Source organism: Chiloscyllium plagiosum, unplaced genomic scaffold (assembly GCF_037043375.1).
Source record: "Chiloscyllium plagiosum isolate Xiang-an unplaced genomic scaffold, Cpla_swu_hap1 HiC_scaffold_10, whole genome shotgun sequence".
Taxonomy (NCBI): domain Eukaryota; kingdom Metazoa; phylum Chordata; class Chondrichthyes; order Orectolobiformes; family Hemiscylliidae; genus Chiloscyllium; species Chiloscyllium plagiosum.
Genome location: NW_028270148.1, coordinates 114,320,237 through 114,334,809, shown reverse-complemented (window position 1 = coordinate 114,334,809; position 14,573 = coordinate 114,320,237). Strand labels below are relative to the sequence as shown.

Genomic DNA, 14,573 nt, shown 5'->3' with positions numbered 1-14,573 from the left:
TCTTGGGAGAACTAAGAAAAAGAGGTGATGATGACAAATGTTCTGAGGGCATCTGTAGCTTTCAGCTGTAATTCCAGGGTCAGATCAAAATAGCTCATTAGAATTTGGCCAGGATTCAGAGGCTCCAGGCATCACATCATTTCAATGATTTTTTTCAATGGGGATGGATTTTCTGCCCACAAAGCATATGTCTTCTGTCTGTAACCAGAGCAGTGACCCCAACTTCTCTGATTTTCTGAGGACAAAGAATTATCTCGGAGCATGATAGATCCAGTGAGATCAGACTTGCCTATGACAACACAAACAGACTGGGCCCCCTGAAACATGAGACCTTTTTGTTTAAACTTCTTAATTATCATCCTGTACATAGGGTGCTCCTGGGACATGAATGTATTCTTTGATAGAGTGATGAAGGGTGGGGTTAGAGGGAGTTATGCTGTGAAAACTATTTCAGTGGTGGGCAGACACAACTTTCCAAATAAATGGATCATCGACTATGGAGGTTATCTGCATTGACAAAGAGTATTCCATTCTCTATGCAACTAAGGTTTAATTTTTTGACAACAGGAGCTTTAGCAGGATTGCTGCTGGAAGGCACCAGCAAGTGTTGTCCCACCAAACTCCAGGAATATAGATATTAGAAACCAAAAAAAGAACACCAGTGAAGAATCAAGTCTAATGACATGACTCCGAGATTGTTAACCAGCTTTCTGATCAGCTATTGACTCTTCTATAACACAATTTGTTTTTGTTGAAAGTTTCTACTTAATGGAACAGTACTTCTGTGGTTAAGGCTATATTTGGAACAACAACCTGAATTTTGAACCAGATCATAATGCCCTAATCATACAAAGTGGTGCTCTCACAATACCAATCTACTGTGTACAAACTAGATTATGATTGTACATCTTTCTAATTACTGTTACTGTTTCTTATTGCCAAGTGATCCCAAGCACATATTCTCATCATCGTTAATTAAGTTCCTCACTCGAAAGACAAAGTGTAATCCTTTCGATGATACTCCTTTTGATGGACAGTGGTGTGTCCCAGAATATGAGGTGGACAAAAGAATGTCAGCTGCTTCTGTTTACTGTTGCTTCAGATATAGAGGTACAGCCCCCTTCTGGGAATATTTTACAACATTTTTGAAAGTTCAAATAGAAATATTGTGTTGATTACATTGAAGGAAACCTTACTGTCTCATCAGTTTAGGTGTATTACAAAAAAAAGTTCCTCTAATTCTTCAGCTTTAGGTATATGTTCATTTTTATCATTAATCTACACAGAATAAAACACATTTCAAACAATCTCTGTAAAGGTGCTGAAGAAACTCATCAGGTCTGGCTGCATTTGCTCAGAGAGATGGAGTTAAGGTTTCCAGTTCATTGTGATTCTTGGTTCTGAAGAGGAATAATTTGGACTCAAACATTAACTCTGTTTCTTTCTCAGTCGATGGTTCCGAAACTACTGGGTTACTCCAGCACTTTCTGTTTTTTAAATCTTCAGCATTTACAATATTTTGTTTTTATCTGTATAGATGCAACATGACTGAGGTCAAAAACTGAATACAAGAAATTGAAGTAGATTAGACCTCGTCTGCTGACCTCATAGCTGATCTTCTACCTCAACTTCACTTTCCCACCATATCTCCATTTCCGTTGGTCCTTGTAATACCCAAGAATCTTTCGATCTACAACTTGAAAATACCCCTCAACTCAACATTTCTGGCCTTTGGTTCATAACTTTTTGAAAGAATTTCTACTCATCTTTATCCTATAGTGTGTTCAATCCTGAGAATGTGATCCTTAGTGAGTTTTGATAAGATTTGTAGCTCAGGTTGAGGTTCTAGATGTAAGTTTGTTCGCTGAGCTGGAAGGTTCATTTTCAGATGTTTCGTCACCATACTAGGTAACATCATCAGTGAGCTTCCAGTGAAGCACTGGTGTTATGAACTACTTTCTATTTATGTGTTTAGGTTTCCTTGGGTTGGTGATGTGATTTCCTGTTCTTGTTCTCAGAGAGTGGTAAGGTGATACGATCCATAGTTCTAGACTGTGACCAGCAGGTCCATTACCCATTATCCGTTCTATCAAGCCATTTAAGAACTTTATGAAGAGTTAAGTTCATTCACATTATAATCAGACTTCCATGTGTTCCCCAAGTGCAGCCAGCCCATAGGCTGCTACCAACTAGGCCTGTGCAGCACTTTCCATTAATATCTTTGAAGTGTCACACTTGAGCCATGTATGTAGTAACCTACAGTACTGTGTGCATTGCTCATTGAGATATCCTTAGCCATTTGTGGATGGGATATGTAGTATACTTCTAGGCATAAGTTGATTGTAGGGCAGTTTCAACACTGGCTAGTTTTGGTTGCAGGGATTTTTTTAAATTTTCAGTTAACATAGTGTTTGCAAATAGTTGTCATGTGCTTTTGTTTTTTGCTTTATCCTTAACGAATCTTCCTGTTGGTATTGCAAGTATGTATTTGTAGTCAAGCACTTAATAAATATTTAATTCAAATCGAAGTTAATTAAAGCTCAATGGGGCTCAGTTCACAATGCCAACTCCATGCTATTGAAAGTCTTTTCAGTACTGTTGTGTTTCTCTTTGTCTTAGGTCCTTGTCCATCTTTTTTTGTCCCGTTCAGCACATCTGTGGGTTAAGTTAACGTATTTATTGCATTACAAATTTCAGTTTTCATTTCCTACTTGAAGTTACTTCTTATTCTGATGAGCACAACAGTAATGTAAATCACCCATCTAAAAGGATCAGTGAAATAATCTTGCTTTTCCACATCATTATTTGAAACCTATTCCACCTTTTTTGCATAATCCCAAATTAAAAGAGTCATTAGTTCATGGAAGTGAATTGCGAATGAATGATGCTGAATGGCTTCATCCTGTGAGGATTCCTCAATCTTCCTGATTTGATATAAGTGGAATGTGTACTTCTGTTGAGTTCAATTACATGGGCAAGATTTTAACTGGTACTGCAAGGTAAAAATGGAGCAGTTTTGTTAGAGCCCACCGTTACCTGAGTCCAATCCCACATTGGCACTGTCAGGTGACCAGTTAGTTTGCTCCACTAGTCTAATATATGAAAAGACCATCCTTTTCTTCTGAGCTTTATGAAGGGGCTCATGCAACTCTTTATTTAAGAAAGAAAAATAATAATAACATGGAATGGGGTGGTGGTCAGTTTTACTGCCAGGTAGTAATATACTGAAGCAATTCACCCATCCTTGATAGAACACATTAGGCGTTCAATCTTTGGCTTAAACTTAATGGGAACCCCTACTGCACATTATCCAGGCAATGAAATTCAAAATCAGCCCCCTGAACAGGTTGGTTTCTGTCCATTCTAAACTTAAGGAGCACCATTTAGGAAAATGAAACTGTTACCCTGTGTTTTTTTATGCTGGAAGAGAATGAAGCTGAAATTTACTACCTAAAAATGTCCGTTATTATAGAGGAAATAAGACACGAGCATACTGGAAAAGTGGACTATCTCACCAAGGTTTAACCTACCCTCGCCGCAAAGGAAATAGGGAATGAAGCCCATTTTGCACTCCCAATTCTACTCTTCACAGCAATTCTGATGAAAGGTCATTGATGTGTGCACTCCGTTTATGGTGTGCAGAGATGTACATGACCTCCTGAATATTTCTAGCATTTTTTTTTCATTTCAAATTTTCAGCTCTGATAATATTCTGATTTTGTGGTCAATATAGAGTTGAATCAGGTGGAATATGAAACTGTCATCAGATACTCCTGTCTAAAACATATTTTTGAAGAAAAAACTGAGAAGTATGTTTCAGCCTGTGACTTCAGGATGCCTCAAAATGTTTTAAAGCCAATGGAGCATTGACTTATAATTTCTTTTAAAGCTCTTGGTTAAGGGATAAATACTAGCCAGGACACCACAGACAACTCTGTTGTCCTACTTTGAAATTGTGCTGGGTTCTTTGAGTCACCATATACATTTATGTTGAGTATTGTTTTAACATTTCAATCTGAAGGCAATATCTCCCACAGAGCAGCAGTCTCTCAGTTTTGCCCTGGAGTATCAGACAAGATTTTCAAGCTCACCTCTGCAGAGTTGAACTTAAACCTACTACCTTTTTGCCTTAGAGGGACAAGTGTCACTAACTGATTCATGACTGACACTTTTATTTCATTTCCATTCTCTTCAGACCAGTTAGGTTAAAATCAGGGCATGATTACAGATATGTTTCCCACAACAGTTTCGAATGTGTATAGAATGCTTCTATTACAAACTATGTGGCCAGATTTATTGGAACAAAATTCTTTTTCCTTTTAAATTTGGGAACGCTGAAATTCTACCAAATAACGAACAAAGATTATATCCACAGTCCTCATGAAATGATTTCAAAGTCCTTTCTCTATATTGACACATGCACTATTTGAGTAACGTTTTATCTTTACTTATTTTATTTAGTGATGAAGATCATTGCACATAAGTTTCATATATCAAGTATAAATAGGAGTAGACTAATGGCCTTGGTTCAATTAATTACGATACCTTTGCAGCTGATCACCAAAGATGGACAATCCAACATTTTATTGTCTGTCTAACAGGAATTCAAAAATATCCTGATAAATATCTAAGCCTGTAGGATTGATTACAGGCAGTTTTAATTTCTTACTTTACGTTCTGCATAAAAAGCCTATATATTCACACAAATACAGTAGCTGTTTTACTCTGTAAGCAACCTGCTCAGGGATGTTATCACATACCTCTGGACATGTTACTTGAACAAAGGTATCACGAGTCTTATAAAATACTGATATATATGTATTAATTTGATAATTAAAATCTATTATGGAGAATATTAACTCAGCAAGTAAGCATGATTTGAATCCTAAATCAATGTCAATAAACTGCTAAAATTCCAATAAGGTTACCAAAATACACTGTAAATATCGTTGATATATTTATAATTGAGTATTTTTTCAATGCAATTGTAATTATTATGTTACATTAGCATCTACATTATCGATTATGATATCAGAAGTGGGAATGTTTTGTTGATGATTGCACTCCCCAGTTACTGGAGTAATATCCATATGCAGCAAGATTCCTTCTAATTTGCTGTCCATACTATTGAAAGGAGAATGCATATTAGCAAATTTGATTGATTTGTACCTACTCTCCTGCAGTCCATTTCTTCAAATTTGAGTTTGGACAGGGGTGCTAAAACAAACCCACCAGTGAGGCAAACAGGAACAAATAGCTGTGAGGTTTGACTTGAATGCTAGTTTAGAACTCCTTCAAAAAAGTAATATCTGCAAGATATATACCTTTGATCAGAATTTGTCTTTCAGATATTTCACATTTTCCTGTCATTCATTTTACTTGATTTCTCATGGCAATGTGCCATTTCTTAGAGTGTAAGGAGAAGGGACTTTCTGTTGAATCCACTGAGACAGCAGGTACCAGAATGCCCCATATTGATTGAATTTCCCCCCCCCCCTCCCTTTCTTGAAAGAAAACACTGTCTTATTTCTCAAAAGCAAAATCAGTTTTAAAAAGTTGTGAATGTCAATCTGCAATCCCGCATTCAATGATGCACAACATGGAGATCCAGGAATAAATTTTATTCATTTTCATTTGAATCTTGCTGCTAAAATGCTGGTTTTCTTTGTGCACATATAAATTACCATCACTCTTAGATATTCTGAGCCTTTATAGTCCTGTGACCACATTCTGTATTCACCATCTTACTCCTGTTAAGGTTGTACTGGTACATTTGAGCTGTCAGAACTTGGAAAACATGCATTGGAGTGTCCATTTAAGCCACCAAGTGAACTGGATTCAAAGGTCAGTTATTTGAGGAAACTAAATAAGCTTCTAATTGTTTTTGCACTCTCAGTGAGTAATGTTAATTTGCAACTACTGTACATCAGTTTGACCATCTATGGGGAATCTTAATAAATTATGTAATTTGAGCTGTTTGTTTTAAATACATTCACAGTTTGTGGATATCACTCATGAGGCCAGCATTTAATGTCCTTGAACTGAATGGATTTCTAAACCATCTCAGATTGTAGTCAAGAGTCAACCACAGCATTGAGTTTGAAATCCCACATAGGCCAGACCAAATAAGGATAGCATATTAACTTTCCTAAATAACAACTTTGTAATTTCATTGAGTAGTAACTACTGCTTTCCTCTGAAGGCAGGGTGGGATGAGTGAGAGTGGTACCCATATAATTGGGAAGGCAGAGGTAGGGTGGAGATCTCACGCAATGAAGCAGGCCTTCCCTAAAAACGGTTACCTGAGGCAATTACTGGCTCTCTGTCCAGCAGACAAAGCCCCATCAGCTCCAGTAAATACCAGTAACAATCGAGGGAATGATTGACAAAAGGTCATTAGGTTCAAAATTATCATTAAGAGTTTAAGGTGGATGTGTAAAATAATTTTTGAGATACGAAGAGTTGTCAAAGCTTATGTTTTGCTGCAAGAAATATGAGAGACAGGGGACATTGCACTTTTTCTTAAGAGTTGATAACTGTTTAAAATATAGAATATAACAGAACAAAATAAAATAGAAATTTATTGTCCCGTGTACTTTTACATGAAAAATACAGTGAGAAGTTTTATACATCACCCCATCACAATATCTACAGTGTCAATGACAGAAGTCATACATAGTGATTTTTTAAAAAAGTAAAATAAAGCCAAAGTTCATCACAGTTCAGTTCATCACATAGTCAGAAATAAGAGTATGATATAGAATAAAGACCTGGCACTGATTTAGGCCAAATTACTCTGTTCTGTGTAATTACTAACAAAAGTTGATTAAAATCTAAGCATATTGATAGGTGCAAATTATAATAGTTTAATCAGCTAACTAAACTGGAGATTTTTTAAATAACATAGTAAGTCACACTCATTTGCAGTGTGAAATCATATTATGTTTTACTCAATTCTTGATATATTGAAGTCTTCTAACCAAATTTATTTTTTATTGATGTCACTGTTAAGGCCAGCATTTATTAATCCAATTGAAACACACTTCAAAGATTAAAGAGCTGTACTGAAACTTAAACATTCTATTGGTAAAAATGGCAAGCAGGCCGTAGAGCTGAATCAAATATCTTATCTTCCTTGCACTTTGGAACTATGCATGGGTGATATACAGACTGATTTTTTTCTCTTCCCTGGTGAGTCTGGGTGAGAAAGGTTGGAATTACAGTGAGAATGAAAACATCAGATTCTCTTTATTTTGAAAGATTTCCTAAATTTCCCCTCCAGCCATGAATGGTGACTTCAAAACCTTGCCATTTGAGTAGTGACTACCTTATTTCCATACATTTGGATCTCATTAAGGCCCCAACTTGTCTTATTTATACATCCTTTCCAATTCTTCTCTCCTTCCTTATGAACCTAAGTTAGGGCAGGTACCTGGCAGTTGAGCTCAATAAATGCTTGTCCCAGCCAACATGCAACATTCCAGAATGTTCAGTGGCCACTAGCCTCCTCAGCTCCTTGAACACACAGGTTAGCATCGCACACCACCGGCCTCACCATGTCATTGCATCTGCTTCTGGACCTCCTCAGACACCACATCAGTCCTTCAACATTTTACTTCGGAGCTCTGGGACACCTAAGACTTGCATATTCCTGCTGGATCACGTTGTGTTCAGAGACACGTGCATTTGAACAGGATGCATCTTCTGGCTAGGAGCTTGCTTTCTTAATGCCCACTCACTTTACTACTTACTTGGAGGCTACCAGCCTCTGTATACTTCATATTGTTTTCTTACTACACACTCATTTCACCTTGTCTTATGGGCAGCCAGCCTTTGTGGGGACTCACATTAACTTCTTCATGCACAAGGTCTTTAATGATCAGTTACAGAAGGAGAGGCAGGCAGCTTGTGACAGTGCAGTACACTGAGCAGTTGACCTTGTTAGATTGGAAGACTTGGGAAGTTATCCCCTAATGCCTTTGGCTTACCAACCTACTGAGAGTCACCTGTCCAGATTGCAGGGTCTCCATCCTCAGCTTGACCTGCTGCAGACTATAGTATTATAAACAGGAAGGAGCACTTGTGCTGAGAAGATGTTTCATTTTGGATACACACACACACACACCTCTAGGCCTGGTCATGAGCCAATTGTATGCGCATTGAGACAAAAGAAAAGACTGATTCTAAGGGAAGCAGCTACAAGAGTAGTTAGTGGTAGCGAGTGAGCAGGCGAGGTGGTGGGGTGTCCTCTGTGAGAGAGTAGGAAGTGCTGAGTACAGGAAGGCTTAGTAATGGGAGGCAGAAGAAGAAGGAAACAATCTGAGGGCTCATAGGCGACATGGTGATGTACTGTTGTGGAGTGCAGAAGATTATTAACCTTTTCCTGGAGCTAATCATCCTGCTTTACTCAAGACAGACTATTGACCGAGGCGGCATCTTGTATCCAGGCTAACTGGGTTTGGAAATGTCTACTGTTTTTTTGTCAGCTGTTGGCCTCTCCACTACCCCATCTATTAAAAATTCAAGAGTGAAGTGGAAAGGGAGCTTTCCTTTCCTCTTGGCGATATACTGATTGTTGAGTTTCAAGCACCACTTTGTGAGGGACAAATTCCAGTTTGCAGCCCCTAAAGTGTACAGATGGGCTTTATATATAGTGCCAGTGGAGTGAAAGCCTGAAGGACCTGGAGTAGCAAGTTCTTCCATCCCTTACCCCATGCTGTTTCCCAAGAAAGGTAGTTGAATGATTAAGAGCAGAAAATTGTATGAGAATAATAACCCAGTGCAGTGCAGATATCGCGGACCACTAAACAAAACACAAAACTAAACTCCCACCCAATCTATTGTGCAAAAACATATTGTTGGATAATATTTTATAAATTTTGATTTGTTTTAGGATGTGACTGGAACTTCATGGTATCAAACAGAGTTTGGCCTCACAAGCAAACCAAGACACCAATTCAGACACACTATAGAGGTAGGAAGCAAATGGACACAGCAGTGTTTTAAGGATTTTTTAAAGAAAACTTTAGATTGAATTGCATTTTAAAAATCAGCTAACAAAGGAGTTGGTTTGAGTTACTGTTGGTAATACTTGGTTGGATGACTTCTCTGTAGTAGTTTTGGTATTAATAATGATATTTTTTTGTGCTGTAGTTTTGCCAAGCATTTGCATCATTCACAATTATGATTGTGTGTGTGTTACATCTGTCACTGGGTTGAATTCACAGTGTAACAGTGATGCTTTTGACATTCTAGTATATTCATTTCTCATTATCCTTGAGAAGGTATTGGTGGGCTTCCAGCTTGACAACTGAGCAGTTTGCTGAGCCATTTCAGAGACATTTTTTTAGAGTGTAGAGTAGCTTTTATTTGTCATTTATACTGTATACAACAGTAAAAGCAGGACCATGTTCCTCCAGGACCAAGGTGCTACATGGACAGCACAAACTACACGTGCATATAAAGGGCTGCAGAAAGTGCATAAGAAATGCAAAACACGCAAAGTACAGTGTAATAAAAGAATGATAATTAATAGACATTGTTCTAGCAGCAAATCAAAGTCGTGCAAAGACTTTCAGATGGGAAACAGTCCAATGTTAAGGAACCTGATGGCTTGGGAGGACCTGTAGCACAGTCTGACCGTGAGAGACCAAATGCTCTGGTATCTTCCATCAGATGGCAGGAGGGAGAAGACTTTGAGTAAGGGGGCGTGTGGGGTCTTCCATAATGCTCTTAGCCTTTCGGATGTGGCGTGTGGTGTAAATGTCTGCAGCGGAGGGAAGAGAGACCCCGGTGATCTTCTCAGCTGTCCTCACTATCCGTTGTAGGGCCTTACGATCTGAGGTGGCGCAATTCCGGAACGAAGCTGTGATGCAGCCACAAACCCTCTTTAGAATATGGTGAAGATGGGGATGGGTGGGAGGTGGGTTTTCCTCAGCCTGAGCAGAAAGTAGAGGCACTGCTGGGCTTTCTTGTGCTCCCCCCCCCCCCCCCCCATGCTCAGTGTCATGGTGTTGGAAATGCTGTTCCCAATCCAGACTGACTGAGATCTCCCAGGATCCTGTACAAGGGGAGGTATTTAGGCCCAGCAGACTCAGCTTTCCAATCAGGTGTTAAGGAATGATAGTGTTAAATGCAGAACTAAAGTCTACAAACATACAGTAACATACTGCTAAACAGCTGCAGCTAACGTAGTGTCTTAATGCTTATTTCAATTGGATATACCCAACTAGGCTAACCCTCGGCTGGTAAGTTTGTATTAGAAATTGTTTATGTATTTGTAGTCACCAATGTGGAGCTACAGATAAGACATCAATTGTGTGCAGTTCATGTAACATGATACAAGCGAAATAATATTAATTACTGCGTTTGCGGACGTCTGTCTACTCAGTTGAATTTTCAGCCCACACAGCTTTATGTAACAGAATTTCCAACAAGAGGTGGTGATGCTAATGGAGGGCACTGAGCAATCAAGCTGAGAAGTTCACCAGGATCTCTATATGCAGGTTGCAACAGGGATGGAAAACAACTGGATCAGTCAAATGGACTCTCGCTGGAAAAACAAAGTGTCTTTGGTGCAAGGAGGGCTGATAAGAAGGGGGAACAGATAGACAAAGGATCCCTCAACTCCACAAGCTTCGGTTGTGTACATACTGTAATTAGTTCCCGGTTTATTCTCAATTTCCTTTACTGATGGTCATGACCTGATTCTAGTGGAACCTTGCTTCATGATCTTCGGGCTTTCTGTATATTCAGGTCTTATGTTACAATTCTGGCAGGGTTCCACAGCATAGACAACAAATCATGGTAGATAACGACGAAAGGCTGCTGTGCTTAAAGATTCAGTGCAACTCTAAAGATATTTGAAGTCCTTAATATGAAAGTGATCTTTGCTTCATAGCTTGTATCTCTTAATAATCTTAATGTTTCATTTTTTAAAATTACCCTTTTCACAACTGAAATACTCATTGAGATACTACATGGAACTGCTGGGGAATAGGGCACAGTTCCTTTGTCTCTGCATTTTAGTATTAAGCATCATTGTAGAGTAAGAAATTCAAAGTTGCACAGCAATGTGCTTGTCAATTACATGAGCAAGTACTGCAGGCATAAATAACATGAGAATTCCCAAGCATTGTCATTCTAGCTGAGAAAAGCAGTGTAACTATGTGTACCAGTGCAGTTGCAGATTGGATGTGCCTTGTACATACATTGTTTGCAATACGTACCCAAGTGAAACTTTCAATGCAATTCAAGATTGCATTTTTACTGTGGTTCAATGAATGTCTGGTACTTTAATACCACCAAAGAACTGAAGCAGGTTCTGAGTGGAAATTTGTGTAATTATTCTGCATTTGTTAGGCCATGATGATTTCTGTCTATTTTCTTCCTGTGCTATTTGATAGCTGCGTAACTGGGAAAAGAACCTTCGTGAACGTACAAGTGAAGGCAATGTTGAGAAACACTGCAGCAATGCCAGAAATGAAATTAAAAGTTATAAAGAATTGGTTTCCAAAACAGGCAAGTTCTGTAACACTAGATTTTATTTTCCATGGAGGAATAACTAACAATTTATCAAAGTAACGATTTTCCTTTGGAAGAACAAATAATTTTAACAAATAATGTTAAATGCCAAATAATATGACTGTTTCCCAATGCCATCGTTTTAGCAGACCAGTGAAATTGACACTGCAAATTCCCACTTTCTTGTAGATACATAATGCCCTTTGTCAATTAAGTTAGATTCTGGAACTGACTGCAAAACTGATAAAGAGAAGCTGTTGTGATGGGAGATATCCTTCCAACTATTATCTGTCTGTCTAATTTTTAAAAATACTCTTTTATTTTGAAAACATGGGAAATTAAATATTTTTCTTCAGGAAAAGAAATGTCTCATAAAGTTATTTTTCAAATGTGTACAGCATAGGCAAAGTAGTATTTATTGACCATTCCTCGTTTGCCGAAAGCCAATAGAAATCAATCACTTCCTGTGCTAATGGAGTTAGTTGCAGGTCAGACCTGATAAGACAGCAGGTTCCCTTCCATAATGGACAATGTAGTGAACAAGTTGGGTCCTTACAGAAATTCATTTTTACTTTTCTGATGCTAATCCAAATTTACTACATTCATTGAATTCAGTTATACAATGTGACATGGCAGGATTTGCATTAATGTTAGGGTAGGTCTTGACTTTCTGCAGTAGTATGAAAGGATGATAGTGAACCATTGTACACTGATTTCATTTCCAGCTTTTCAAGCATTTGAAGATCAAGTCAAAATTGGTATTCATTGCACCATTTTCTGAATGGGCAAAAAGGAACAAAAATGCAGAATGAAATGTTCCACACAGTCTGCAGCCATTGTAAAGGTGTCTTGCCAGCCATCCCTATTGGCTGTCCAAAACAGGTGTGGGGTCCTTGGCTGTTAGTTAAGGGTCTAAACTCTTCGTAATGACCTTCCTGAAGAAAGATGGCAAGTGTCATTCATTCAACACAAATGCCAAGTAATGACCATTTCCAACAGAGAGAAATTCAATTACCCTTAACATTTAATGAAATTCTTGCCATTGGACTGTGGGGAATGAACAGACAATTAGGACTAATTAGATAGACAATGGACTGAATAGTCACCTTCTCTGCAGTATTGTTCTATGATTCTTGAAGAAGGGTGGCCAGTGAAAAGACTATTGAGATTGTATCCTTTTGCAGCCTTGGATATGTTGAAAGGCACTCTGTGGATTCTCTTCTCTGACCTATCACCATCATCCCCACATTCATCTACCTATTACTTTCCCAGCTACCTTCCCCCAGCCCCACCCCCTTCCCATTTATCTCTCAGCCCCCTTGGCCCACAAGCCTCATTCCTGATGAAGGGCTTGTGCCCGTAACGTTGATGCTCCGGCTCTTCGACTCTGTATATTGCACAGTTCATGTAGCTTATGTGATTGTACCTACTTTTGTAGAATGATGTGCTATTTGCAAATTTTATGGTTAGAAATGTTTTGTTGCTTTTCTTTATATATTTTGATTATTTTCTAATATATGATTAGTGCCTTACTATGAAGAAGGAAAATCACCTCTGGATGCCTTACATAAGGCAGCGGTAGACTATGCCTTGGCTGTAAAATTGAAACCAAAGGACCCAGAGCTGCATTTCCACCTAGGTGTGGTGTTAGAGGAACATTACTATGCGGCTGTGATATATGGTGTGGTGAAAAAGGTAAGATAACTGTAGCAGGCTAAACCCTATAGATTTGAAAAGGAAGCACACTTGTCAAAGTATTAAAATTTCTGTTACCAAATATGAGAGATAATGCTTCCATTCTTTATTGATACCTTAATATTTTCCAAGATGGTGATGTTTTCTGAAGGAAATGATGAGAATTGAATTGTTTTAATTAAGAAGTTTCTTGAAAGCTTTGGATCTTCATTTGAGAAAGATGTTTGTTACAGGGCTCCTCTTGAGTGAGCACACAGGCAGAGATTTTTAATCTGCTTACTGTGTTGTCTAAACTGGAAAATGAGTATGGTAGGTGGTAAGTTTTCTCATCTGGAATATCTCCTGTACACTGAATACTTGAGTCATGCATGACTTTATTTGAATGGACTTCAAAATAGTTTGGTTGGTGCTTGTAGAATAATGGGATTAGCATCAGAAGCACCCATGATGATGATGTCAAAGTTACATGATTAAATAGAGTAAGCAGGAAGAGAGTAGTTCTGCTGTACAGAGTGAAGAGAATGTGAGTAAAGATCAAGACAGAAATAGAGTTTTTGCAAATCGTTCCATAAGATCCAAGAGTGCTACTTTGGGGGAACTGAACAGAGTTAGATCCCAAAATCTCAACAAAATAATAGTACTTGCTCCCAAATCAACAGGAAACCAAATGGAGGACACCTCAGGCTCCACCAATACAATTTTTAGATAAATTAGTAGACAGTACTGCTGTTGCAGTTGATGCAGAGCACTCCAATCCCTAGCCTTAATAAGGGAATATCAGTAGCTGTTGTAGAAATTATGTTAGACCTAAAGAAATCTTCCAAGGCTCTGTGACCTCCCATTCAGTGACCTCCCTCCTCCTTGGATTGCCTCCTGTCCTTTTAAATTTAACTAGCTCTGTGCTATGGACACAGGAAAGCTAAATTTGCTTTCTCTCCCAACTCAAAATTTGAGAGAAGCCTTCCAGCCCCTTTTAATTGCTGGCAGCAACTAAGATCAATAGATAAGCTAAGAGTGTTGAACCAGGTTATGCCTCTTGCTGGAGCCATCAACAGATGTGCAGTTTTCCTGTTCACCATCTAGGCTGTTACGTACAGAACTCAAAAATAGCTCCATTAGGTTTTAAATTATCTTTAAAAGTAAAGACCTCAAAATCTTCAGCTTTTCTCAACCATGTTATGTCCTGATGTACTTAAAGAGATCGAGTTCCAATTAAATTATTTGCAATGTCTATCTTAGTCATGACTTTGCTCATCAGATTTCACAACTTTCTCCATGTAAATCTTTGAGTCCTTATTCTGTCCTCCTATACAACCGAAATCATGAGTCTACAAAAGTTCAGATTGAAGATTTCA

At 38.3% G+C, this 14,573-nt stretch overlaps 1 protein-coding gene across 1 annotated transcript in view; it reads left to right on the top strand.

Annotated features, from left to right (window-relative positions):
* Nucleotides 1-14,573, top strand: part of LOC122553281 (uncharacterized) — a 71,497-nt gene that overhangs the window by 15,098 nt on the left and 41,826 nt on the right. The window contains exons 5-9 of the mRNA XM_087991682.1: nt 944-1,110; nt 5,759-5,844; nt 8,894-8,974; nt 11,406-11,520; nt 13,049-13,218. Of these exons, the coding sequence (XP_087847808.1) occupies nt 944-1,110; nt 5,759-5,844; nt 8,894-8,974; nt 11,406-11,520; nt 13,049-13,218 (619 nt within the window). The remainder of the gene's footprint in view (nt 1-943; nt 1,111-5,758; nt 5,845-8,893; nt 8,975-11,405; nt 11,521-13,048; nt 13,219-14,573) is intronic.